The 24,260-nt window shown below is 41.1% G+C and overlaps 1 protein-coding gene across 2 annotated transcripts; it reads right to left on the bottom strand.

Moving 5' to 3' along the window:
• Positions 1–1,269: 1,269 nt before the first annotated feature.
• Positions 1,270–23,203, bottom strand: mettl16 (methyltransferase 16, N6-methyladenosine). Of its 2 annotated transcripts, none has more exons than XM_015002759.2 (10): positions 23,113–23,203; positions 22,620–22,764; positions 14,842–15,029; positions 13,393–13,533; positions 13,111–13,226; positions 12,424–12,566; positions 9,675–9,744; positions 8,583–8,672; positions 3,405–3,584; positions 1,270–2,087 (listed from the first exon to the last, which is right to left on the bottom strand). In XM_015002759.2, exons 1-10 carry the CDS (start codon positions 23,177–23,179, stop codon positions 1,488–1,490), a joined length of 1,740 nt encoding a protein of 579 aa, XP_014858245.2. In that variant the 5' UTR covers positions 23,180–23,203; the 3' UTR covers positions 1,270–1,487. The 2 variants fall into 2 exon arrangements, with proteins under 2 accessions (XP_014858245.2, XP_014858246.2); XM_015002760.2 differs by having other exon boundaries at positions 23,020–23,183.
• Positions 23,204–24,260: the final 1,057 nt, after the last annotated feature.

The raw sequence follows: 24,260 nt of genomic DNA, 5'->3' as shown, positions 1-24,260 counted from the left end.
TGCTTTGTGGAAATTAAACTGTTGAATGTACTCTACAATTACTAAATTTCGTTTTTAACAGTTTAAAAGTTATTTTATGTGAGTCAGTATAGCAGCAAAACTGATAAACCACGTGTCCATGTAGTGCACAATGTGTTTCCCACTGTGAGAGAAATGTTAAATTCCGAAATAGCCATCCAAGAAAATTACTCAAGAGTAATAAAGTATTCTATACAAAGGCTACAAGTAGTAACAGATTATCTGATCAGATTTACTTTTTTTTTTAATTCTTAAACAAAAATATAGTAGTGTGAAAATCATTTCAAAGACTAAAACATATATGCTCATAAAAATACTAAATATTTTAGCAGTTTGAAAACTTGCGACTCCTGGTCATAGTCACACTGTCAATTTAAAAACAAACCAAAACACCTTTAGGGAACGTTCTCCTAAGGTTCTTTAAGGGCTGCACAGTTCAAGCTGACATTTAAGTAGAGTTTTACCCTTTATTAAACAAATAATATGATTACTTCACATTAGTTTTCTTTATCCCCAAAATCATTTAAAGATGCCACCTCTCACTCATTGACTGCAGGAAATGAGCTCTCCTGAGTCCAAACACCTACAAGTGGGTATAGATGATGAATAGGTTTTTATTATTAATCTTATTTGATACCAACAAAACAGCAACACTTAGACTTCTTGTGTCATCAATAAAGCAAAACTCCTTCATACATTTTTAGGAAAACATAAATAAATTGAGCTGTTAACATTAACTCACTAAGCTACAGGCCAATGACAAAAAGAACAAAGCAAACAAACTTGTTTTAGTTTCGCTGGATAGCACATGACTTGCTCCCCCCCCCCCCCCACACACAGTGGAGTCAAAGTCCGGCCATGACCAAGGCACATGTTGTACGATCAGGAACAGTTTTGTTTTTTTTACTGCAGGGATTGTGCATCTACGTGTGCAAGGCTCAAGATGTTTAAATCTGTGTTCCTGTTATTGACTGGACTCTAATACGGATGTATGACAGCAACTGCAGGGTAATAATAGAGAGCTTCGACACTGATGGCTCTCCAAACATGGGAAATACTGAGAGACTCTACAAGCTTCCTGAAGAAAAACGGGCAAAAGTTAAACAAATTGTCCAAGACAGTCATTACAAAATCTGGTACATAAAACAAGAATTACTGCTGCTACACCAGAGCAGGGCAGGGGACTCACACCCTCTGGTGGTTACTGAAGTGTACTGCGAAATAAAAAAAAAAAAAAACATGAAGCAAAGATTTTCATGAAATATTTATTTCAAAAGTTTGTTCATGTTTTCTGTTTCAAGAATAAAAATGACCTTAAAAGATAAGCTAGGGATAAATGAGAATATAAAATGATGTTAATAAACTTTGAAGGAGTTTTCTGTTTTATAAAACGATACAAATAATTTGGAAATACTGTACTTCAGGGTCTGAACATACCACTGTGAGACCAGCTCCTGTCTCCCTGTACTTCAGACCTTCCCCACAGATTTTAAAAGTGTGTTCCTGAGGTATGTACGCAGCTGATTCATCAGGTCTTTGTTCTGACCCTCAACCCAGTGCATCTCAACCCCTACGTCGTTTCCCTCTGGAATCACGTTCAGCAGACACTTGAACAGAAAGTGCTCAACCCCTCCAGGGGTACGGGGCCGCCCGGTGTCACCAGCGCTCTCTGCAGCAGGAGTTTTCACGTCCGCTTCCTGTCTTGTTTCTGCGGAGGCAGAGGAATCCATGTCCACATCCTCACCCCCTGCGTTCGCCAGCGCCTCTTTTTCTTCTCGTCCTTCAGCCGAGGTCTTGGTTTCTGTGCTCGACTCTTTTGAAGGAACGGATTTGCCCTTGAGGTCGACATCCTGGCTCTCGTCATTTCCTCGGTTTTCAGTGGAAACGGGAGCAGCTGTGGCCGTACTGGTTTGTATACTGGTCCCAGCGCAGGGAGGAGCCCTGGGAAGCTCTCGCAGCTGACGTGTCTGTTCACGCCTCTTCTGTCGGCCGTGGATCCAGGTGTTCTCCACAGCAGTCAGGAAAAGACTCTGCTCCTGTTGACTGCAGGGAGCTCGCTTATGCAGCACCTGCAGAACAATAAACATGACCTCAACCAGCTCAGCATGATGGAAACAATCCAGAATTGACTACCCCACAGCAAAAACAAAATGCTACAAACAGAAAACCTTGCCTTCACTTGTTATAAAGATGCTGTGTATGTAAAATGACTTAAAAGAAATCTAAGTCTTAAAGCCTTGAAATTGAACTTCTGTCTCTTTAAAGCTTCCTTCTCTTTCCGAAGTCATCAGGAAGGCATCACACCATGGCTCCTTTATTAACATTTCAACAACGATTTTTATCAGTGTTGCACTGAGAAGCAGCTTGTATTGTGAGCTCAGCTGATCCACAGTTCCACCAGGTGTTTGCTAATTGCTGCTGGCTAGTCTGAAGGAGCTGAGTGGGGGAGTTGTGGTAGCTGCTCTGTGAGGCGGAAGCTTGGTAACTGCAGCTCAGAGGAGGAGCACTGTCTGGAAGATGGCGCTCGGTCCAAGAAGGTGTTTTGTGAATGGTTGCTATGGAGATTAATGGATTTCTCAAACAGGCATGAAAGAAACAAGGCAACACTCCAAGTATGTTTATGATGAGGGAATAACATAACAACATGATGTAAAGCTAAAACAAAAGTTGATTTTACAGAACACTGCCCCTTTAAATACATTTTCTTGTGTACTTGCAGGCTCTATGAGTGCAGAAAAGTGTAATTTAGTCTCTTCTAGTGCTGCATAGATATCTTTTTATTCTGTTTGGTCCTATTTTTTATCTCTTCAATGTTCTCTATTTCTTATTACATTTTCTGAACTACTATGTCAGATAATTTGCTGCAGAACCGCTAAACAAAGTCTTAGACTTTCAGACAACTAATTTCGCAAATCCGCCACTTCTATTTCTTGCAGTCATTTTTCCAAGCTCAAGGATGCTAAAGCTACAATTGGATAAGTCAAGAAGGTCTGTTGTTGGGTGTATTAATGCAACAGTTAATTACACTCTGCCCCTGTATCAGAATCTCTTCAAAGTGCCTGGGTAAATTTTAGATCGTCTTGTAACTTAACCACTTAATCCAGAAATATGGAGGGTAAAGGAGATTTTAATTTTTATTTGACTTTTCCAGTTAAATCATAAAGGATTTATAACATCTACATCCTATAAATCCTGAAATATTAAAATAAACACAGTGTGTTCAGAAAGTTGTAGAACACATCTTTAAGTTTATATCTAATTGAGTACATGTGGATATATAATTCTTTTATATAAAGTGCATGTAGTGAATGAATCGGTAAAGACCAGCTTCAGACAAGCATCAATAATGATAGACTTGGCAGTGGATCCATAGTCGTGAAGCTTACCCGCAGCTCAGTGAGGGTTTTCTCCAGCAGAGCAGTGATGCTGTCCACAGAACTACAGCTGCTGCTGCAGCAGCCTGCAGCTGAGGCCTTGGCCTGGAGCTCCTTCACACCTGCCTCTGGTAGCGTGAATGACAGCGGCTTCTGAGCCTTCTCCAGTTTACGCTTCTTACTGGGAGGAGACTGGAGGACAACAAAACAAAGCAGATTATCCAACAGTAATCTGCACTGAAAGAAAATCTGGACAGCTGAAATGTTGTTTATCTGTACAGTTTAGATTAAAATCCAGCAGGGAGAGGAATGATTTTGCTGTTACAACGGGGTTCAGTTAGATCACCACGGTAATTTATCATGCAAAATAATCTCAACATTTTTCTAAACTGGATATTAAAAATATGAAAAGAAAGTTTTCTATTATTTCCATCTGAATGTATAATAGTACCATGTAGGGGGGGAAAAAGTATAATTGTGAGTAGAGGTTGCCAGCAGAGGGCAGTGTGTGCTCAAATGATGGGTTACACTTTCTGACTAAATTAGCAATCTGAGTTCACATGTAGTCTTTAAGACGCAGTTTAATAGAATAGAAGAGTAATATATACCTTTTATTTTATTTATTTTATTAGCAAGTACAGAAATTTGGCAAAATTGCCGTTTCTAAATGTGCTTTATAAATAAATTGGATTTGAATTTTTATTTGACAGGGCATCTGCTAAAATACTTCATTTAGATGTATGTTTTTTAATTATTTTTTTTTTAATGAAAAAACAAGCTATTATATTAATGAGAAACTGATCAAGTAATTCCTACTACGTCCCTATCAATGTGAGCATTCATCGCTTGCGCCACAAGAGGGCGCTGCAGCGGCGCGAGCTTCCACCTGAACCTGCAGTGCATCAAACGGCGTCTTTTGTCTAATCTCCTCTATCGTTGGGCTGTGATGGGCGGTGGAGGTCATTATCCAGGCATAACTGGGCAGAGACGCGCAGCAGCGACACGAATGCTGCACCCATGAGTCACTGCGGTCGGGTCCAGAGAGGTGGAGGCGGCGGAGGGCGGCGGGGGTCTGCGGCAGCGGAGACGGAGCCGACAGCATGGCCGACTGACCTAGAAACAGCCGAGTGGAGGAGCGGACCGCGACCTTCACACTGCTGCACTGATCCGGAGACGAATCCCACATGCTGCTTTACTTTATGCTGCTGCTAATTATCTCCTCTCTCATTTAGAATAGCAGTCTGCAAAAGATTATTTTATTTGTGTGAATAAATATTTGGAAATGTCTGTGTTTTGGTTTATGTAAACAAATATATAAAGAAACATATTTCCCCTTTTAAGGGCTCTTTTTTTTTATTTGAATCATATTTTTGATGGTTGGACTTCTTTAATAAAATGGGTTGAAGCGTGACTTTTTAAAAATATTTCTTATTGTTTGCTCCAAACGTCTCTCCCTCTTCCCTTCAAGCTTTCTAAAGATCTGCACCTCGTTGCACAGAGGAGGGAAATCAATAAAATTCATCAGGCTGAACCTGTAGCCCACATCCTTGACAGAGATTCTTTAACTAATGCAAACAAACAGATTTTAAAATGAAACATGCACACTGAACACTCACATGTGCTCTGTGTCCCTTTTATGATTGCTCCTCCACTCCATTATTCATCGCACAACCCTGACCTCACTGCATGCCGCATCGCACTCACTCACACAGAGCAAGTTGAGGACAACCAATGATGGAAAACGTGACGCATTTTTTTGTTGGTTTAAAAATGCCACTTTGATCGTAAAAAGGTTCTTTTCCAACATAATCTTCAGCTAGTCACCCCCCATCTGAGCTCTCTGGCTATATTTATACACAGGAAACCAAACATAGTCCCAGTGGAGACAAAATGCAGCAGCACCATCCACCTTCAGGGCAAACAATTTAAATTATATTTGACCCAAACCTTTGTGTGAACTCTGCACTTTTCTGATCCGTCCTCTGACCAGAGGCCTGTATGTGCAACACAGAGCCTGAGGGGTGGGATGAAGCCCAGCATATTTTCTCTTCTTTTATTCTGTCCGCCTCTTCTATGAGCACAGTCGCCTCACCGTCTGGTAATCGTGACGGTTATTGCTCCTACCAAACGAAAACCTCAAATTAAAATTCTCTGCTTTACAAAATATTCAAAGGTTCAAATGAAAATAGATAAAATAATTCAGAAAAGTTTTGTAGTAGTGACGTTATGACCTACAATGTGGGTAAGTCACAAAAAAATCTGTCTATATTTATGGAAAGTTCAGTGGAAGGAAAATGTGTAAAGGATAACTAGAGGTTGGAGTTGAAGCAAGCTCCTTTAAGAGTTTGAGAAGATTCACAGAGCTTGGACTGTGATTAGAGTCGGTGCTTCAAAAGCCACCAAACACAAAGAATCTATGGAGGATCGTAAAAAGGAAGATGAGGCCCAACAACGCAAACGAATGCTGCAAATGATCCTCTCAGAAGCTCACAGAACCATGAGGTAACCATTTGTATTTCCCTAAATTGCTTAACTGGATTGTAATTGTAAGTACGCGATACAGATTTGAAGAAAGTAATAAAAATATACCCTAAAAATATTCTCTTATTATTCTGGCGTTTTTGCAAATGGGGATTAATTTGGTAATCGTAGGATCGGAAAGGTTTGCGTTACTTTAACGTCAGTTTAATTAACTAAGTGAATTAACTTTTCAACTACATCTAAACTGATGGAGACGATCCCACATTTTGATGCTTCCATGTTCAAGCTAACTCTGTAACTCCAGATATTTTCATGACTTTAGTGTTGGTGGTGATGATGTATAGCAGCTTGAAGGTAAGTAGGTCACAGCTGAACCTCTGTCACATCCCTCACACGTTGAACCTTACAGTCATGAACGAACATTTCCACGGCCACCACAGGAACACGGGATCCGAGCAAAGAACTGCACATGGATACACTCTGCCATGTGACCACTACCGGTAAACACACACATGCTTCGAGGGGGTCTGCGTGAAACCGATGGCAGGCCGCTCCCGAGCGTGAATGATGCCGAGCAGGAGAAGTAGGCCAATCATTCTGCTCTGCTGCTTTTGTGCCAGAAAGGCCCGAACGGAGAGAGCTGCGGCAAAGTGTCACAATCTATTCTGTTTAGCCATGTTTAATTCAGGGTTAGGCAGGGTAACGGAGCTGTGGCTGCGTTTTTCATCCCCTCTTTCTGTCACAATCATTTCCAACTTTCTCCCGGTCCAGACAAGTCAGTGTGCGCAGAGCCCTGCCCTGGCAACTGTTGCCTGGCTACTGCATGCAAGAAATCCCATAAACATCTCCCCAGAGGACAGGAGTTAAGTGCACATAATGGATCAGGGCTTGGCGAGGAGGACAAGATCCAGATTGAAGAGAGAGAGAGAGAGGGATGAGGATGGAGCATCAAAAGAATGGAGGAATCAGAGAACAGGTCCTGATCAGAGTCGGTAATTTATAGGCCTAATTTTATTAACTCGCCGATGGATTACACATCTACAGGCAAGAAGCTTGATGGCAATTAGCAGCTGGTCACACAACAACTAGCTGAAAATACAATGAAATGGATATAACTACAATTTTGAATCTGGCTCACCCCTCCCAACTATTCCTTTAACCCAGTTTGGTTGCAACAGCATGAATCCTGGATGTCATTTTGTCTTTCCATCGGTCCATCGTTTTGCCCCTGAACGTAAACATCCCGCCGCAGGGTGATTCAGAAACACGAGTCCATGGATTTACAAAGACTTCCAGGATTACCTGCACAAAGGTGTGCATGATTTATCAATTTAAAATAATAATTCTCAGACTGCAGCATTATTTGTAGAGAAAAGAGTCTGAAAACACGAAATGGGGGTCAGGGCTTTAAGTTACCAGGCAGCTTTGTTGTAAAACCAGTTCAGTCTATAGTTTGGGCTCAGGGGGCAGCTCTCTGCTTTTAAGGGTAGGATTAAAAGTTTTCTTGTGATGAAGCTGACAGGCTTGACCCAGAGCTCCCCTCTTATTTATTCTCCTACAGCCTCAGAGAGCTGCGTGGGATCCTTTGAAGTAACATCACATGCTTCCTCACTGTCCTGTTCTTTATGTACACCATTAAACAAAAGCAGTAGTTCATTTATTGCGTTTTCTAATTTTCCTCCCAAACGAAGCAGAGTTTCCTGCCATCTTTTAACCTCGTCTTAAATGGTGGATCTCTTGGATTTCTGAAGGATTAGTAGAAGATTTCAGTGTGATGTCGGCTGCTGCTCATCTCACCGTCAGAGGAACATGTTTTTGTTTGAAACTCCTCCATAAATCAATCAAGGGATCCTGAATTATAAAGGTGAAGTCATCGTGTGGCGACCAATACCAGATAATGGCAAAGAAGCAATTAGGCTCTTTGTTAAATGAGGGCCAGATCGTTATTTTTTGTTGAATCCAAGAAAAATACCAACTAAATCAGTCTAATATAAAGAAATCACTAAAAATCTATTCATTTATTTTGATGAGCAGCAGAAATAATAAAAAAAATACAGTATAATTTATATGCAAAAACTTAATTAAAAAGGAGGAAAAGATGCCTATCAAGTAGTTCATGCATTGTCTGCCAACTAGTGTCAAAGTTCTTATAGATTTACCATTAAAAAACATCCAGACTCACATTTCAAAATTATTCCATCAGTTTTTAGGAGATTATAAATATTTGAGCACAAAATATTCACCTAATTAGGTATTTTCTGTTTTTGCACCCCGTTTCACACTTTATGCCATCTGGACAAATCTAGATCAGTTACAGTCCATGAAAACTAGACTGCATTTCATAAATAATAATACAAATCTGTAAAATCTCAGTTTGTACTCTGTTATATCTTTGTTTCACAAAATGCCTGATTTGGTTTCTGAACCAAACCCAGTTCAAGAACTTTGGGTTTAAATCTCAGACGTAAAAGTATCTTGAGGCCCAAAAAGTACTGAAATATCCGTGTTTGATCGAGTCAGAAGACTAAAAAAAAACAAGGTTGGTCAGGTTTTGATGTGGCAAAAGAAAATGGTAAAAACGTGTCAACTACGGTTTTTTGTGGTAAATTTTACTCTTACAAATTAAAACAAATCTTCAATTTTTTCCCGTCTCCTTTTCTTGGAGACGATAGTGCGGTAAAAATAAACCGGATAGAAACAGGAACTTACCGGGACTGTCACGTCGTCATAGAAACTCCAGGCCAGCGCCCAGCGCATGGTCCGTCCCTGGCAGAACTCTGTGTGGGTCACTTTGGGCACCTGAGCACCAAACGGAGAGAGTCAGAGACGGCCAACGCAATAAACTGCTGAAGGAAACGATCTGCCTGAAGCTCCAGACATTAAGCGGATAACCAGCGTTCTGCTCAATCTTCTCTCTCTTTTCCATCATCATGAGATGAGAGCGTAAGGCTAACGATGTCACTAAGTTCTGCTTCATTTTCTATCTGTTTGAGTCATGAAACACAAATGATGCGTCCAAGAATCAGGATTCATGATTACAATATTGCACACACTGAGTCAGACAGATAAAACCTGAAATGTTGTTTTCCTATAAGGTTAGTGTTTAATGGTTGCTATGCTAAACCATATTTTGCAAACGGAGATTTTTAACCTCCGAGCCTTTTCTTAACCAACTGTATTCTCTGTAGCTAAAAGATAAATGGTCGTCATCCAGCCGAAGACCCAGAGCAAAAATATTTTTGAACTACAGTTCAAAAAACCCAAAACACATAGATTTAAAACAAATATAGATTTGTTTTAAAGTAGTATTTATCAGTGCAAGTAATCATGGGAAAGGTGAGTGAGCTTATGCAACAATTTTTTTTTATTCTTACACGTCTTTATCAGCCGTGCCCATAAACATGAATACATGTAGAGGGCTGTATGACTAGTTTTCTAACTTCAAAGCAAAAACACACAACAAGGTTTAAATTGGGTAATTGGTGATAAAAGCTTTGGTATATTAACCAGAGAGGTTTCTACTGAAAGGTGTTTTAAGGCAAAGCATCTGTCTCCTCCCTGGATGTTCGCCAGCCCTGCAATCACTCGGACTCAGACCTCTGGAGGAGGATTCGGAAGAGGCTGGTGTGTCTTCCTTTTTCTTTCATGCGGGCTCATTTATGCTTTAGCGGCTTGTTAGAAATGGCTGATCAACCTCCTAACATCCACTGAGATTTAATTGGGATCTGAACCTGCTGTTTCTGCGTGAGCGAACTGAGATCAGAGGCCAGAGCTTGGTGCTGCTCCTCAGCGGAAACTCACCCCTTGCTTCCTCAGCTCCTCTTTCAAAGGTGCCAGGCTGCATTTCTTCCCCAACATGCAACTATACCACCTGCAGGAAGAAAAATCAACATCAACCAGCTGTTTGCCTGCACCCCGTATGAGCGTGTGTCAGCAGCCCACTGTCCAGACCTGAACTACAAAGCAGAGATCAAAACAACCAGGCGTAGGCTTCAGGGAGCAACACAAAGGCAAAATGAAAACATGAGAAGCAGGAAAACATCCGGGCGCCCGTGGTCCTGCAGCGCACAGACAAACGGTTTTGAAGTGTTCCCGAGGCGGAGGCCTGATCAATAATCGCTGCTGCGCAATAAAGACGCGAGTCTGGTGTTGATCAATGTGCAGCAGAGTCCAACTGGGGCACGGGGAGGAAAGATGAAGACATTAGAGAGTGCCGGTCTGGAAACTTGGCTGGCGAAGATGCATCCTCCGGGCTGAAGCGGAGTTTAAATCTCATCTTCTGTGATGGATGGAGCAGCATTACAGCTCATCTGCAGATGTTGGAGCCCATCTATAGAGGATCTCATGAGCATACATACACATGCTAAAATCCAGTTTTTCATCATAAATCATTTCAGAGCTTTTTTTTCCCCCCACTAATAATGTGGTTTATATATCCAACACATAACGATGCAATCATGATGTGTTCACACCGTTGGACTAATGCTTTACTGACTTTTGGGTCAATTTCTCACATCTTGACTTGTCAATATTTACCTGACCCCACAGATTTTCAGTCAGGTTGAGTTCTGGACTCTGGTTACAGAACTGCAATCGCAAAATTTATCTCCTGATGAGAATTTAAAAGATACATTTGATTTGGACGTTATGTTTGGACTCACTGATAAACTGATCTTCATCCTCAACTTTCTAGCAGGAGGCTTAGTGTTTAAGGACTGTTTGTATTTTCTTAGTCCATGTGAAGAAAAGTTATCCTGGAATATTACATTTTGCAGAAATAATTCAAAAGCTGACATTTTAAACTGGATTTGGGATCTAATGTCAAAGATTTGCACGCTTGCCACTACAAAAACAACAGTCTTTGTTTAAGACTAAAAACATTTTCTTTGGCCTTCCTGCTTTCTGCAGAAAGTCTGGAGCAACCGCTTGTGTGTGGACAGATGACACAAACATGTACGCTGGGGAGGTCCATGCATGCTGGGAAAGTGATGATGCAAGGAGAGCCTCATGTCAAACCTTTAGCTGACGTAATGAAATATTGATCAGCTGTAATATTAGCAGATGTTCGCCACTTCTAATCACAGCGGGGAAGGAAATCCCCTGAAAGCCTTCCTCCACCAGCAGCTCCTTCAGTCATGAAAGAGAGCAGCTGCACTTTCGGTTTCCCCCCCTTTGAAAAGAGAAGGCAGAGGAAGAACTCAGAAATAATTTTCATATCAATAGAGAGATGAATCAGAAGCATCACTTCAGCTCTAGCTGCAGCGTGGAGCTTCTGTCTGACAGTAATTACCCTTTAGTGGGGTGGCAGGGTGTCTCACTGGACCATTTCTAAAGGCTGGCACCGTTTCCATGGACACCTGGTAGCTGTGGGATCCCAGCATGCAGTTGGGAGTGACAGCCGGCTCCGCTTGGTTTATCTAGAACCTCAGAGCTGCTAAACAAATCTGGATTCGCTCCGACTGCCTCTCCTGTATTCATGATTTTGCAACACGGAGCCGCATAAGAGCAGGCAGGTGTTAACATCAGTCCCACTCCACTGAAGCATCATGAACGAACACACACACAGAGCAGGTGTGGCCTGTCTAATCAGGTCTAATAGCTCCACTCTGCTGGGGTCTCGCTCGGCTGCGTGGGTGACAGGGCCTGGGGGAGGGGGACGTGACGGCCGCCACCCAAACACAGTGGCTCCCAGATACAGCGTGGGGAGTGTGTGAGTGTGTGTGTGTGTGTGTGTGTGTGTGTGTGTGCCTAAATCATTACAGTAACTGAGGGTGACAACTACATCAATGATCCATCTGCCCGTTTCACGTGTCAAACTCGAGGCTCGGGGGCCAAATCTGGCCCGCCTTATCTGCTTAGGTGACTCCAAATGCCAAATTACATCAACCAGGCTCTCCAGTGTTTTGTGATTCAACAATTGCAGAAATTCATGCAAAAAAAAAAAAAAAAAAAAATCAAGAGATCCTTATGTTTTTTCCTGCTAATGTATAATTGTGGGTTTATTGTAAATTTTACACAAAGATTGTCAAAAGCATTGGGTTTAAGTGATGCTGCATGTGGCAGGGTTTCTTATTACACTGCTGCCTCAGCTTTACTCGATGTCAAGTTATAGTCTGTGATCGGTGTGACGTGTAACAAAAAGTCACATTTACTGCCATACATCTGTGTAAATATCGCAAAATTCCTTGGAAAAAATTTCTAAATTAGCACCACAAAATCTATGATTTTGATTGTAAAAATCAGAAAAACTATCACAAAATCCTGGAGGGACAATTCAGTGTTAAAAGATGTTCAATAATATTTAATTTTAAGGAGTATGTATCGAATATTTTGACAGATTTTTAAATGGGTTTTATCAATGCGTTCTGGCACAGTCGTGATCTTGATATGTCAAAAAATGAAAATGAGTTTCATGAGTGTCCAACTCTCTCTTCAGCCAATCTGAGCCTCTTCAAAGCCATTCAAACTGCAGCACACTTCAACATCCATCATGCCACTACCATGTGCAGCTCTGATATGTAGATATAAAAAAAATACTTTTTGTCCTCACCGCAGCCTCTTCTTCAGCTGCAGGCTGTCATGAATGATCCTCTTGACGAACTCCAGCTCGCCGCCCTCCGCCATGATCTCAGTCACCCCGCCCGTGTTCACCGAACTGGGAGGAGGTCTTCGTGAGTTTCTGGAGTTCACCCCCTGCAGGGAGAGCAACAAGACAGACAGAGATTAGGAGGAAATCCTATTAGGGGCTTATTAGCATCACGTAAACAAACAGCATTTCATGCAGGAGCCGAATTGACTGAGTCAGGGAGGCTGAGCCAGAACTAAAAACACAAAGACACCAAAAAACATTGTGGTGAGCTTTTCACACTCAGCCACACCTCCTGCAGCTCATCAAGACATTGATTTGTTTCAGTGTTTGTACGAATTACTGCCTCAATGTGGTGCAGCGTGGAGTTGTTTCCGGTTAACTTGAGGAATGATCCAAACAAGTGTTTTTTTTAAACATCTCTCAGCTTTTCAAATTCAAAATGAGTGAACGTTTGCCAAAAAAAGCATAAAGTTTGCTAAATTTCCTAGTGGACTGCTGCTCTGGACATAATAAAACACGGCGGACCAACAATATCAGATGGAGAGGATATATTTTTCTTCTTTCTACTCCATATTGAACACGGAAAGAATAATAATTAACATGAATAAAAATATTCCATTACATTATAACCAACTGGGATGCACCTACCTTTGCTTCTAGCTGGTTGGCAAAAAACGGTGGGTTACACATGCAGAAGTCATAAATAATTTCTGTCTCTTCTTTTAAGGCGTCCATCAGTAAAGTCTTCTGCGGGACTTTTACAACTGTCGAAGAGAAAAAAACGAATTACGAAATGATTTAAGAGCTGCTCTAAACAAGTAAAGCAGCACAACTGAATCTGACGTGACACCGTTTTATTTTGCCGCCACTCACGATGCGTCAAAGCCCACAGCATCACACAACCCACACCGTGTCTGAGCCTGCACTCACCTTTCACCAGGTCTGACAGCTTGTTCTGCTCCACGTTCTTCTTTGCGTAGTCGAAGCAGATGTCGTCCACCTCTGTGGCGAGGAAGAACCAGCCGTTCATTGTGGCTCCCAGTAAGGGATAAATGCAGGACGCTCCGGTACCTGTGGAAACAGGGAGCACACGTCTGACGTCTGAGAATGATGCCTGCATCACTATGAAGAATGATTGTGGCCGTCAGGGAATGACATGGAAATGTGCGCTGATGTTTTAAAGTTAACAAAAGACAGGATGCGATGCGCTACTAAACACTCTAAACATCTGGAGCCAATAAACGTCAGTTCCAGCGGTGATAATTGCATTATTTTGATGCAACAAGATGCATTATTCAGGTCACACTCAGAGAGAGACGGCATCCTTTGCTAAAGGGGCAACCAGTGGTGATCCATCACAGAGACGACGGCTTCATTCTGCTTACTAACGGCTACAGGGTCACCAATCAGTGACCTGGAGCCTCACAGAGGACACACCCACACCTCTGCAGGGACAGCTCAGAGTTGTTTTCGTCTCAGACTGACAGATTGGACACGAGCTGAGGCATCTGGACAGGGATTTGAGTTAACACTGGGAGAACTGGGAATGACTCGGGTCATGTGCAGGAGGCTCTAAATGACACTTTGTAATCCTCTCTAATAGAAAACGTGAAGAAAAACAGAAATGGGAGCATGAACGGCTTAGAAAAGCAACCAATGACCCTAAACATCCAGCCAGCAGAATAGCAGAATGGGTTAGACCACAGTACAGTCGAATCATATAACAGCCTAGCCAAACTCCAGACCTAAACTCAATAAAAAATCTGTAACAAGACCTAAAAATGGCTCTCCACTGAAAGTTGGTAAGTTGAAGGGGTGTTAATGTTTTTACAACATGCTGGAGCACATCATAGTTTAAGGACACAAAGAAAACCAAATCTGATTCGGTTAACCCTCCCACAGTCTTAGTGCGACGCTCCGGACGAGAGCAGCAGAGGGAAGCAGGGAGTTTGACCCATCAGACCGTCAATTCACAAAACTACAAAAAAATAAACTAAAACAAAACGTGAGGTCGGTCTTAGTGAACAGAGTAAAATACTTGTGTAGTTCAAATGATCCCATCTCTTAAGATCAATGGAAGGTTAAAGGTGCAGTCCCACAAAAACAGGATAAGACTTCAGTTTATGTTTGGCTCCCAGTGCAGAAACCTTGACCTTAGCAGCTGTATGTCATGAAACTAAAATATATTAAATTCATCTGGACAATTCAACTATACATACATATTTATTTCACCTCTGTTTCTTCTAATGTGCAAACTGTGGAAACTGTAATTAAATTTTTTTGTGTAGAAATTTGAAGTAAACAGCTTATCAACAGCTTATCAGCTCCCATGCGTGATGGCGTGTGTGCAGTCAGTAAGAAACGCGGTGCAGGGCGTACCGATGTCGATGCCGCGGCGAGGCTGCTTCTGGCCGTCGATGAGGTCCTCCACCCAGTGGATGTAGTTGAGGCGCAGGGGGACGGTGGGGATGAGGCGCTCCAGAGGGATCTCGATGGTCAAACCAAAGTCTTCCTTTAACAGAGTGCAGGTGAGCGCGCGCACCGCCTCCGGCTCTTTGAAATTCACACTGCAAGAAAACCAGATTACAGTAAACGTTTCTGAAAAAGTTCAATCACACATAAGACAAAAGCAGATTATTGATAAGGCTGCTGACGCTGACGAGTTAACACACGCAATTAATCAAAGTTTTAACACATTAATATTGCATAATGCAGATTAATCACATGACCTATTTTGAACTAAAAGCCCCTCTCCTGCAGAGGGTTACCAAATTCACAGCAACGCAGTTTTGCACGAATTGCAATAATGAATTATTCTTCCAGCACAACAAATTTATAGCTAACATTTCTAAATTACAATTTGAAACAAAGTGATTTATTTTAAACCCTCCTGAATATAAAAACCTAGAAAACTGAGATGTCTGGTTTGAAACGGTGAAAGATTTTTTTTAAACATTTCCAAGTCAAGCATGGTGATTAATCTGATTTATTTTTTTTTATCGATTCACAACACTAATTATTATCAATCCGGCCCCTTTTATTTGTTCAAATCTGAAATCAGCTCCTAATTAACTGGCTTTGTTGAGTCAAAAATCAGAAATGAGCCTTAAGAGAAAGAGACTGGTTAAAATAATAATTACTTTATTTCTATAGCTTTGTTGTATTGTGACCACACAGGATAGCAATATGATTAAATATTTAGCAACTTTTTACACAATAAGTCTGGCACTTGCTGCGTAGTTTCCACACTTCGCAGTATTTAGCAAATCCACTTTGTTGCTATTTTGATTAGTTTGTGACCAGAGCCATAAAAGTAAACTTTAAATTTGGCCCGATTTCACTTATCTTTATGTTTGTGCCCTGCTGGATTAACCTCTGAGGTCACCAGACAGTAATTCAGCAAACTGCTCTTAAAACGCTACTTCATTAACCCGCTGCAGCTCTCTGCACCGAGCCTCATCACTTCACATTTCACAGAAACGCACACAGACGAGGGACGGTGTGGGGATAAGCAGCCCATCAAATTAAATCCCCCCGCTGATAACAAAGATTTTTACACACCCAACATAACACAAAGCTCCACTCTTCCTTATTCCCAGCCCTCCCTGCCCGACTCGTCTTCCCTCCTCCACGTGTTTAACCGTTTCAGCTGTCGCACCAGAAGGTGTGGGCGAGGGAGCTGTAATTAAAGCTTCGCCGGGTCCTTTTACACCTTGGCAGACGCAATTAATTACATCCTGGTGATTGGGAGCGTTGCACTGTGCACGTGGTTGGTGTGAAAGCAAACCAGCAGGATGACAAAAACATTTACGGCTGAAAGAGACGCAGATGTGACACAATTTATCTTGGATTTTGGTTTTAGATGCTCCCTCCTCAGAAACAGATGAAATATTTGAATTCTAAAGTAGAAACCATCGGACGTTCAACTCTTGTTTTTCTTGACTGCATGATGAGAAAAATTCAAACAATTTAAATTTTTATCCAGACAGGAAAAAAAAGCAACTTTATAAAATGGAGAGAACCTTTATCAGATTCAGCAGAAGTTTGATCATTTAACTCAAGACATCATGGCAGCAAACATTTGATCTTTTATCAAACTGACGGTGTTACAGTTTAATCAAAAATAAATAGATTCATGATGATGAATAACAAATTAGTAAAGTGAAAGTTATAATGTGCAGTCAAAAGCTAATAAACGTAAAATTGTTTCTAAAGAATAAAGGAAAACGATGCATCATTTTCCATTCAAATAACGTTTCAATGAAATGCATTAAATTTTGTGGTTGTTAAATGACAAAATATGTCATATTTTTGCGAGGCCCCACATCTAAGAGCAACCAGTTCATGCTAACAAACACACTCCTCAGGGTGGAAGTTAGTACTGCAGGAAGCAGACTCAAAATGAGCAACTTTCATCATCACTGAGGTGTTAAAATAAACAAAATATGTTAAAATCTGTTCAAAAAGAAAACTAAATTTTACCATTTGAAATGCTGGTTAAGTTATTTGATTGGTCAGACCACAGATTTCTCTGTTGCTGTACTGCAGGACAAAGCAAGAGAGAAGGTGTGAACAGCACGTACACAAGCGTGATTAACAGCGCTCCTCCTGGCTGTGATTGGTTGCTTCTGACCAGAAGTGGTGTTTTTCTGCAGATGGCAATAGTAGCTAAGGGAGAAGGCAGAGGAGCTAGATTTTTTTTTTCAGATTACTCGACAGCTTTAACAAATATATATATATATATATATATATATATATATATATATATATATATATATATATATATATATAAACATTTTTTATAAAAGCATACGGAAGCTTTTAAGCAGGAGAACTCATCTTCTTCAATTTTTCCAAATGAAGAGCTAAACAGGTAATAAACTTTTCTCACTTCAAGTCTGAGCTCCATCTTCCCTCATCTGATAAACATTCATTAAGCTAACTGGTCAGCTCACCAGCTGCTGACCTCCAAGGATCCACAGCAAGATTGTAAAAAAAGATGAGCCAAGGAAGAAACTGGGTCGGGTTACGGTAAGGAACCAGGCTAATGAGCGAGCCGCGGTACATCAGCGCAACGCTCAGAGCCAAATCGAGAGCCAGCCTCTCTCATCACCTCCTCTCCACCGCTCACATTTTCAGCCCTGATTTCTCCTCAGAGGCATCGTTAGATAGAGATCGATATTCAGACAAGGGGAGGCTGCTCGGGCCGCTGCTCTATTTTTAGACCTTTCCGTGTGTGTGTGTGTGTGTGTGTGTGAGCCTGCGATGCGGGGCCAGCCGTCTCCATGGCAACCACACCTACTGAAGCCGATGAGCGGCGCACGCAAATCCGGCCACGCTGGAGCAATGGCTGATGGCAGCAGGAGGAGAGCGTGAGCGCGCCCGCACCGTCACGCAGCGGCGGCGTCAGGGCTCGCCGTTGCGCGCCTACGACACGGTCGAAGCCGACGGGACCCGAGGAGGGACAAACCACGAGACGCAAAAGTTGGTGCCCGGAGTGGGATTCTGAACGAGAGCGGAGGAAGAGGGTGTTGAAACGGAGAAGGAGCGTCACCGTCGGCCGAGTCTGTGAAGAAATAAGAGTTTGTGTTCTCAGAGGTGGAGAAGTCGTTTTATGATCAGCTTTAAAGCACAAATGGTCAGATGGATAAACCCGGCTCACAGAGACAACCTTCATCTGAACCCAGTGGGAGCTCAGGGAAACACATTGTGCTGATTAGGCAGCATCTTTTCTCCTCTCAGCCGTTTTAAAAACCTATCACAATCACCTGCGTGTAAAGACAAACAGTTTAGGAAGGTCATTTTAGCTACAAATATTAAACAGCAGCTTAAAACTGCACATGTAAACTGTTGTTTTTTGGGTTTTAAACAAAAGACCACGACTGAAGACGAAGATTTGTAGGGCGACGATCAAAACTCTGCATCCGACATCACCAGCCTGACTCCTCGTGTGATAAATCCACTGTCACTGGCCACTTTGTTAGGTACAGCTCTTCAACCAAGTGCTGACGCAAACAGCAAATCAGATTGTACCAATAACATGGTAGCTCCAAACATTTAGGCATCTATAGATATAGAGAAGAAAACATAATCCAGAGGGTGAGAGAGGGAGGATTTCAAATGGTTGTTTGTTGTAACCAAGGTGACAAGTGCAGCATGTCAAACCTTGAAGCAGCTGGGCTACAGCAGCAGAAAACCAAGCAAGATGTGACTCCTTTCAGAACAAGAAGCTGATGCATATAAAAAAATTTTTATTTGTACTCGTCTCCTGACTGATACCTCGTAAAATGTGTACTTATCTTTTTTAAGAGTCTGCTTTTAAATTCAGCTTTCAACCCAGTAATTGTATCTTAATTAAAAAGATAAATTTATAAATGAACTCTGTGAACTAAATCCTTAGATTAAAAAAAATACAAATATCAACAAGAACAGGTCAATCAGATTTACTATAATTAATGACAGATTCAAAGTTAAGCTGCTGTATTTAATAACAATGTAATTAAAGCTCATTTTTAACAATGACCTAATGAAATTAGGTGAAATTGAAAATTATTTTAAATGACATGCAAATAATTATGCTTCCAGCCCTTTTCTTTACCTATCAGTGATGAGCACCGTGAAGAACCACACAAAGAAAAGCAGCTCACTTTTATTATTTTATATTAGTTTTTTAATAAATCAAAAGCTCTTTGGCTGTTATCTACAGCAAATGCAGGACCCTCCTAGAAATTAATACAATAATAATAATACAATAAATGAATCACTGCCACTTCAAATGTGGGTGGGGGAGATTTCAGCTGATGAACAAAAAGCAGCAGATCTCTCCAGAAGGCTCTGTCTGCGCTTTATTGTCACAAAAACACGCCCACACACGTCACCGGCTCGCACTGTCTGCTTTTCTGGAAGGTTTAAAAGAAATTCATGACAATGATTTCCAATATTCCAACAACTTCTTGTATTAAAATAACCACAGATATTTGATAAAAAAGCTTGCACAGCCACAACAGCTTAAAAAAAAAAAGAGACACCGACATCCTCACAGTGGATTTAAATTAAATAAGTGAATTAAAAACCCGTCCAACCTGCAGCGTTTCCCTCACCTCGCTCACATGAGACGGCTTAAAAGCCCCTGAATATTAGCAGCTCGGCTGTGAATCACTGCCGGGCAACGCTGATCAATTTAAACCCATCAAGGTTCCTCATTATATCTCTATTTTCTCTTCTAAGAACCTGACTATTAATACATCTCTGAACAGAAGTGGAGTGAAAATTTAACATTTTTAAATTAAGTGTCAACCAGGCTAATGCATCTTTAATAACCGCTGCTCCTTCCTAATCCTACGCCTTCTGTCCGCCTCGCTCCACAACCCGACACGCTGAAAACAAACCAACATTCAGGGTGATTTTTGGTGAGGAGAGGGGTCGTTATCTTTTCCCTCCCCACTTCCATTCAAATCAAATCCAGCACATTTCTGCAGCTGCCTCTGGTCTGGGGTGCTATCAGCGCTCTCCACCGGCGGCCTCTGAATGAGGGGAGACGCGTCTCCTCCGAGGATGGAGCGAGTGTCTCCCTGAGATTACTCTCATCCCCCAATTTCTTTTGCTTAAATACTTTAAAAACCCAGTAGATGAGTTGGTTGGAAGATACAAAACCACACTAATCCTCCCGTCTACTGACGGACCGCCGGACTGAAGAGGGAGAGGAGGAAGAGGAAGGACATTACTGCAGACGGATAAACCTGAACACAGGTGTCAGCTGGAAAAGCTGAAAGAGCCCTGGGATGTTTTCAGGTTTTTTGATCTGTTTAGAGAGAACCGAGCGACATTTCGGGTGCAAAATGTTGTGACCAAATAAAAGAAAGCAGGATTTTCTTGAACATGAAGCAAAGAAAAATGTGCCTCAGATCAAACCCAAAGTCTCTTCTGTTGCAATATAAAATGCAATATCTGCAGGACTTAATCCATCCATCAGAAGTGAAGCACAAGTCTCAGACTAATCCGTTGTGTCTCTGCTCTAAAAGCTCTAAACTCAAAGCAAGTTCTTTAATTGTCTAAATTCAGTTTTCATACTGACGGATAAAAACCTGCCAGCTCTTTGTTCTTCCCGTGTCTGCGTAAGGAAAACGCAGACACGGGAACGCCATCACATGTTAATTAGCACTTGTCAGACCAGCACAGGGAGCGATGGTTTACAGCGTGCCCACACACCCACACTGCGTCCACTGCAAGATGGCTGCCTGGCCACTTCACAGCCCACACCAACGTGTTTCCACACACCCAGAGGTTTCCCAAACCCATACGTCCACATTCATCTGCATAATGAGGAAAAGTGGTTTCCTTATCAACAGAGAGTACGATTTCCAAGGCTTCAAGGAGTCATTATTGTAAACAAAGTCAAATAATTCAAACTTTTCTGCCGCCTGGGTGTAATGCTTTGCTTATGGCATAAGGTTCTGGTCCTCACTGAGGGTGTTTTTACACCCGACTGTCTGGTTGAATCAGTTCGATTGTTACATTTTCTGCTGGTGTGGTTCGCTTTCATACTAAACCTTTTAAAACACCTGTTCACCCCCTCGCCTGTAGTAGCGCTGTACTATAGTCCACTGAAGGAAATGACACAAAAACTACAGAAGAAGACACAAGAGCAACTTCCTTCTTCACAAAATGTAGCCAAAATGGAGTGGCATCAGATTTTAGCCGTTATAGGATTTCTCTTAAATCTCTGGCAAAAGACTACGAGTCATTTCTTCCGCTCGCATCACGCTAATTGCCTTTGTTTCAGTTGCATTTACCCAGAATGCCCTGCGCTGTGGTCCACTTCCTGCTTTTGGAGCAGCCTCCGGTCCGACTCGCATTCACATATCCATTCAAACTGCACCAGAGTCCACTTCAACAAAAGACCAAAATTTTTAGGCGGACCAGAATTAGTTTTTTTGGTCCGCATCAGAGTTTGTGCATTCACACCTCCCCCAACAAACTAGACTTTCTTGGAAAATGAACCAGAGTCTGACTAAAGTAGATTAAGCAAATCTGTTGTGAATGATCCCTAATGGTTTGAAACCAATGCTGCTTTCTGGTTTCTAAAAAAATCTGATCTGCAGTCTCTGATTTTATCTGATTCAAGTTTTATAAAAGACAGTGACAGATAAGAGACAGATGCGAGTAGAGGCAGTAGGCTGAATCCATCAGGAAAAAAACTGCATAAATTATTTTTAAAAACACTGTAAATTCTGTTGGCTGATGAATTTATAGGCTGAAATCTTAGGTTTAATTTCGATGCATTCATGGACACAGATGAATAAAATCTGACTTTGTTCAGCGTCTAAGCAGCTGGTTTCTGATCCAAGCCTAAATGTAATTAATTCCGATCCCTGGACGATTGAACTGAACTTTGGTTTGTATTGCTGGACATAAACATCAGGCTAATATCAAGCTAACTCATCAGGAGAGCTCAGCTGACAAGAAGGAACTATGAATGTTGTTTTTTTTGTTTTTTTTTACTTCCAAGTTTCAGTCCAGGCATCATTAAACGATTGTCAACTTATATACTGGTACTTCTTTACCAGAATAACACAGCATCTATTATCTTCACCATTAATTTGAAACTCCTCTACTTGTCTTAGCCTAAATATGTCTAAAGGTAGCCAAAATATATTATCTGTCTTGTTTTATTTTTATCTCTGAGTGATGAAAACAAAAGCATGACAGTGATCCCAGTCCCCATCGTGTGTCATACCACCAAAAAAAGACAGAAAAATGAGAGATGCAGCAATACTGGAGTTTCTCTTCCATAGCAGCAGAATCATTAATCCCTAGTCACACATTTTCTTTTCTTTTTTTGCATTTTGCTGCAGAGGCCACACAGAGAGAAACATAAAACAAATTTATGGAATTTAATAATCCTAAATTAAATTGTGTGTTCTACATAATTGCAAGTTTGCATCACATTCAAATAAATGAAGTCTCACTGACAGATGGGGGAATCATGGTTGGGGTGCACAGTAGAGTTGAAAAGTCCTGGGTTTGAATCCTGGCTTTGGTTTTTTCAGCATTTGGTTTGCATATCCATTACAAGGGGTCAGTGACACTTTAAGCAATATTTTTTGACTGGATAGTGACTATTTAAAACAAAACGTAGAGGGGAAAAAAAAACTTACACAGGTCTTCCTGTGAGGCTGGTGTGAACATGCTGCTGGAAGTCCGGGTACTTGGACGCCAGGTAGGCGAAGTCCGGAGGTTTGTCCTTGTATCGGTTCCGGGGATGCATAGATTTATTGAGAGCCATGGCGATAATCCTAGTGTCTAACAATAACACACAAACAAACACAAGCAGATATTACCCCCATCAATTTTTGGTATTTATTTTAAAACTACAAACAACAGAAAGCATTGCCATTCAGAGGAAAACTAGTGTTCTTCTACTGACTGGAAAAGTCAGTAATGGTATTATATTTTCAGATCTTTCAGTCCAAAAACTAACTGCAGTAAACACAAACTCACACAGAAGCTAACTTTGAGAGCTAACTCTATGACCAACCGAACATCCGGTTTCTGTACCTATTTGGATGAACAGCGGCTTAATCTCGTTGTTAGCAGTAGTTCAACTCCGGCGCTGAAATATTAAATGCAACAGAAGATCAAACTGCTCACGTTGTTCAAACGTTTCCTCTCTTTCCTGAACGCCTTCCAACGTCACGCTGCTGCGCGTTGACGTCATCGACGCGTTCCAGACGTCGTATTTCCTTCTCGCATCTTCCCAAAGTATTTAATCCTTTCCATTTTCACGGAACAAACGTTATTCATTGAGCGCTGCTGGTATTTTATATGAAAGACGAGTAGTGTCTAATTTAGAGAGAGAACGGGAAATTATCAGTATCAGAAATACTTTAAGATTTTTTTTCTTGTTTTTTTCCAAAAAGGAATTTCTATTAGGTAATCCGTGAGTATGAAAAACCTTTGTCAGATGTTGAAATGTTATACTTTGACTCTAACACACAGTTATGTGTCATCCATACCCCAAAATAAAGTTCAGTAGTCCAACCTAATACTGACATTTTCTATAAATAACCTAGAAAGTCCAGAATTAAGCCACTTTACAATGTGCAACATTACTTGAAACGATTATTGTTCACAAAAGAGCTAATCTTAACCAAACCAGCAAAATGTTAAATTGTCTAAATGTGATGAACTGGTGAAGACCCATTCCAAAAATTTTCAAGAGACTCCTTTACCTGTAGAGGAGAAAATAAAACAATTTTTGAAAAATTCTCTAACAAAAAAAATGCATGTCACACTCAGTCTATGATTTATAATCTTAAATGAAATGTGGCTTCTATATTTTAAACATGTTAGCATTTACTGCTTCCCGCAGTATTAAGCACTTGAGTTAGTGTCCTTCTCCCTGCAGAAAGAAATTAGGTACTTTGAGTGGCATTTTCAGCCTCTTCTTGGATAAAATTCAGCTCTCATTGTGATTTGCATAGGCCAATGTAAAAGATTCTGCAAATTTGTACGTTTGCGTTAAAGACATGCAGTCTTTTCAGTATGAAAGACTGCAGGAAGTCCCATACCATCATGCTTCCACCATTGTGCTTCACAAGACAGTTTCATCAACTACATTTAATCATAACTTTATTAAAACTTTTCTTGCTATTCAATATGTATTGATCTTCCAATACAGAAATACAATGAAAATAGTCTTTTTAAAAACCGTAATGAACGTATTGCTCAATAAAGGAAAAAAACAACAAAAAAACCCATCACATTTAGTGGCTTCAATGGAGAAACACAAAGCCATT

Source organism: Poecilia mexicana, unplaced genomic scaffold (assembly GCF_051168715.1).
Source record: "Poecilia mexicana isolate PSO_F unplaced genomic scaffold, ASM5116871v1 scaffold_13, whole genome shotgun sequence".
NCBI lineage: Eukaryota > Metazoa > Chordata > Actinopteri > Cyprinodontiformes > Poeciliidae > Poecilia > Poecilia mexicana.
Note: the sequence above shows the minus strand (reverse complement) of the source record. Positions and strands in the feature narration are given on the sequence as shown.